Source organism: Rhinopithecus bieti, unplaced genomic scaffold, assembly GCF_001698545.2.
Source record: "Rhinopithecus bieti isolate Rb0 unplaced genomic scaffold, ASM169854v2 scaffold_70914, whole genome shotgun sequence".
In the NCBI taxonomy this organism is placed as follows: Eukaryota; Metazoa; Chordata; class Mammalia; order Primates; family Cercopithecidae; genus Rhinopithecus; species Rhinopithecus bieti.
The window spans coordinates 6,776-8,794 of NW_016826227.1; the positions used below are offsets into that span (position 1 = coordinate 6,776).

Sequence of the window (2,019 nt, forward strand, 5' to 3'; positions counted from 1 at the left end):
CCACCTTTTTTTTTTTTTTTTGAGATGGAGTCTTGCTCTGTCACCAGGCTGGAGGAGTCCAGTGGCGTGATCTCGGCTCACTGCAACCTCCGCCTTCCAGGTTCAAGCGATTCTTCTGCCTCAGCCTCCCAAGCGTGCACCACCACGCCCGGCTAATTTTTGTATTTTTAGTAGAGACAGGGTTTCACCATGTTGGCCAGGATGGTCTTGACCTCTTGACCTCGTGATCTGTCTGCCTTACCCTCCCAAAGTGCAGGGATTACAGGCATGAGCCACCGTACCCGGCCTGTGGTTCTCAATCTTTAGTGCACATCAGATTCACCTGAAGAGTTTATTAACACATTGCTGGGCCCCACCTCCAGTATTTCTGATTCAGGAGGTCTGCATTGGAGCCTGAGAATTGGCATTTCTAACAAGTTCCCAGATAATGCTGATGTTGCTGCTCTGGGGACCGTGCTTTTGGAACTGCCAGTACGGTATAAGGCAGCAGTTCCCAACCCTTTTGGCACCAGGGACCAGTTTCATAGAAGACAGTTTTCCATGGATCAGGGAGGTAGTGGGGGATGGTTTCATGATGAGAGGATTCCACCTCAGATCATGAGGCATTAGATTCTCATAAGGGGCACATAAGCTAGAAGAACCCTTGCATGTGTAGTTCAGTAGGGTTTGCGCTCCTATGAGATTCTAATGCTACCGCTGATCTGACAGGAGGCAGAGCTCAGGCCATAATGCTCACTCGTCCTTCTGGCCTGGGGTTTGGGGACCCCTGGTATAAGAGACATATGCCACAATAGCCTTACTGTGGTTACTACAGAATTTCCACAGAGCTGTTGTGCAAAACCATAGTTGAATAAAAATTCTGTGGAAGGCCAAAAAGATGCATAAAGTTTATTGTAGTAGAGCATTTGGTATATAGAGGAACATTTCCAGCCTGTTCCAAGAAAGAGGTGTTAAAAGGTAGTATCCCTCAAACTCTTAGTGTCAATTTGAGGTTATAGTCCTGGACATACAGCTTAAGTTCATGTATTATGTGGTGTTAGCTTGAGTGCTTGGTGTGTGTAGGTAGAGTAATCCTGTATCCTTACTATTAATTTATCTCCCTCTTATACTCCCCCCACCCCTGCTCCCCAAGAGGGAACAATGTTACAGTCATTTTTTTTTAATTGGAATAATGTATTAAATGTGAAACATTTTTATTTCAGAACTGTTCGTCAGGTGGCACAGGAGCAGTTCTTTTTAATGTGCACCAGATGTTGCATGGGACACCGGCCTCTACTTTTCTTCATTACTCTACTCTTTACTGTTTTGGGGTGAGAGACTTTTAAAATATGCCTATCAATTCAATGTGATTCATTCTTTAAATAAGAAACATTGAGAAATTTGTGGTTTTAGCTTGCATTAAAGTCAGGACAGTCTATATTTAATAAATGAAGTACTACTTAATTTCTCGTACTGTGGTAGTCCTCTAACTCTGGGTTTTTAAAAAAGTGGATTTTGAGGATAGACATGTAAATTGATATTATTCTACTTTGTTTCCAGAGCACAGCAAGAGAGAGAGCTAAACATTCAGGCGACTACTTTACTCTTTTAAGACACCTTCTTAATTATGCTTACAATAGTAATATTAATGTACCCAATGCTGAAGTTCTTCTCAATAATGAAATTGATTGGCTTAAAAGAATTAGGGTAAGTTGCAGATAATACTCCATTTATATGTCATTATTAATAAATAGAATGTTTTATTGATGGTTTATATTTTTTGAGCATTTTGGTTAAATGGAAAACTCCAAAGATTGATAAAAGGGACCAAAGAATATACTCTGCATTGGTGGACATTAGGAACCTGCGATTCACAAAAATGAATGCATATCTAGTTTTGTAAAATGAATTGCTTACTTGAGACTTGAAATACTGATGTTCAGCTTCTTTTATTTTAGCATTTTGGGCCTTTTTGCAAATTCTCATTTTAAAAAAAAGTATTCTTGAATTGTTTATGTCAAAAATAAGTCTGATAGAGCA

General features: G+C 40.1%; 1 protein-coding gene across 1 annotated transcript in view; it reads left to right on the plus strand.

Annotated features, from left to right (window-relative positions):
• The window catches only part of LOC108522898 (probable ubiquitin carboxyl-terminal hydrolase FAF-X), a gene marked incomplete at its 5' end in the record, with an annotated part of 18,644 nt that overhangs the window by 5,499 nt on the left and 11,126 nt on the right, over positions 1-2,019 (plus strand). The window contains 2 exons of the mRNA XM_017863358.1: positions 1,203-1,310; positions 1,539-1,686. Coding sequence (XP_017718847.1) covers positions 1,203-1,310; positions 1,539-1,686 — 256 coding nt within the window. The remainder of the gene's footprint in view (positions 1-1,202; positions 1,311-1,538; positions 1,687-2,019) is intronic.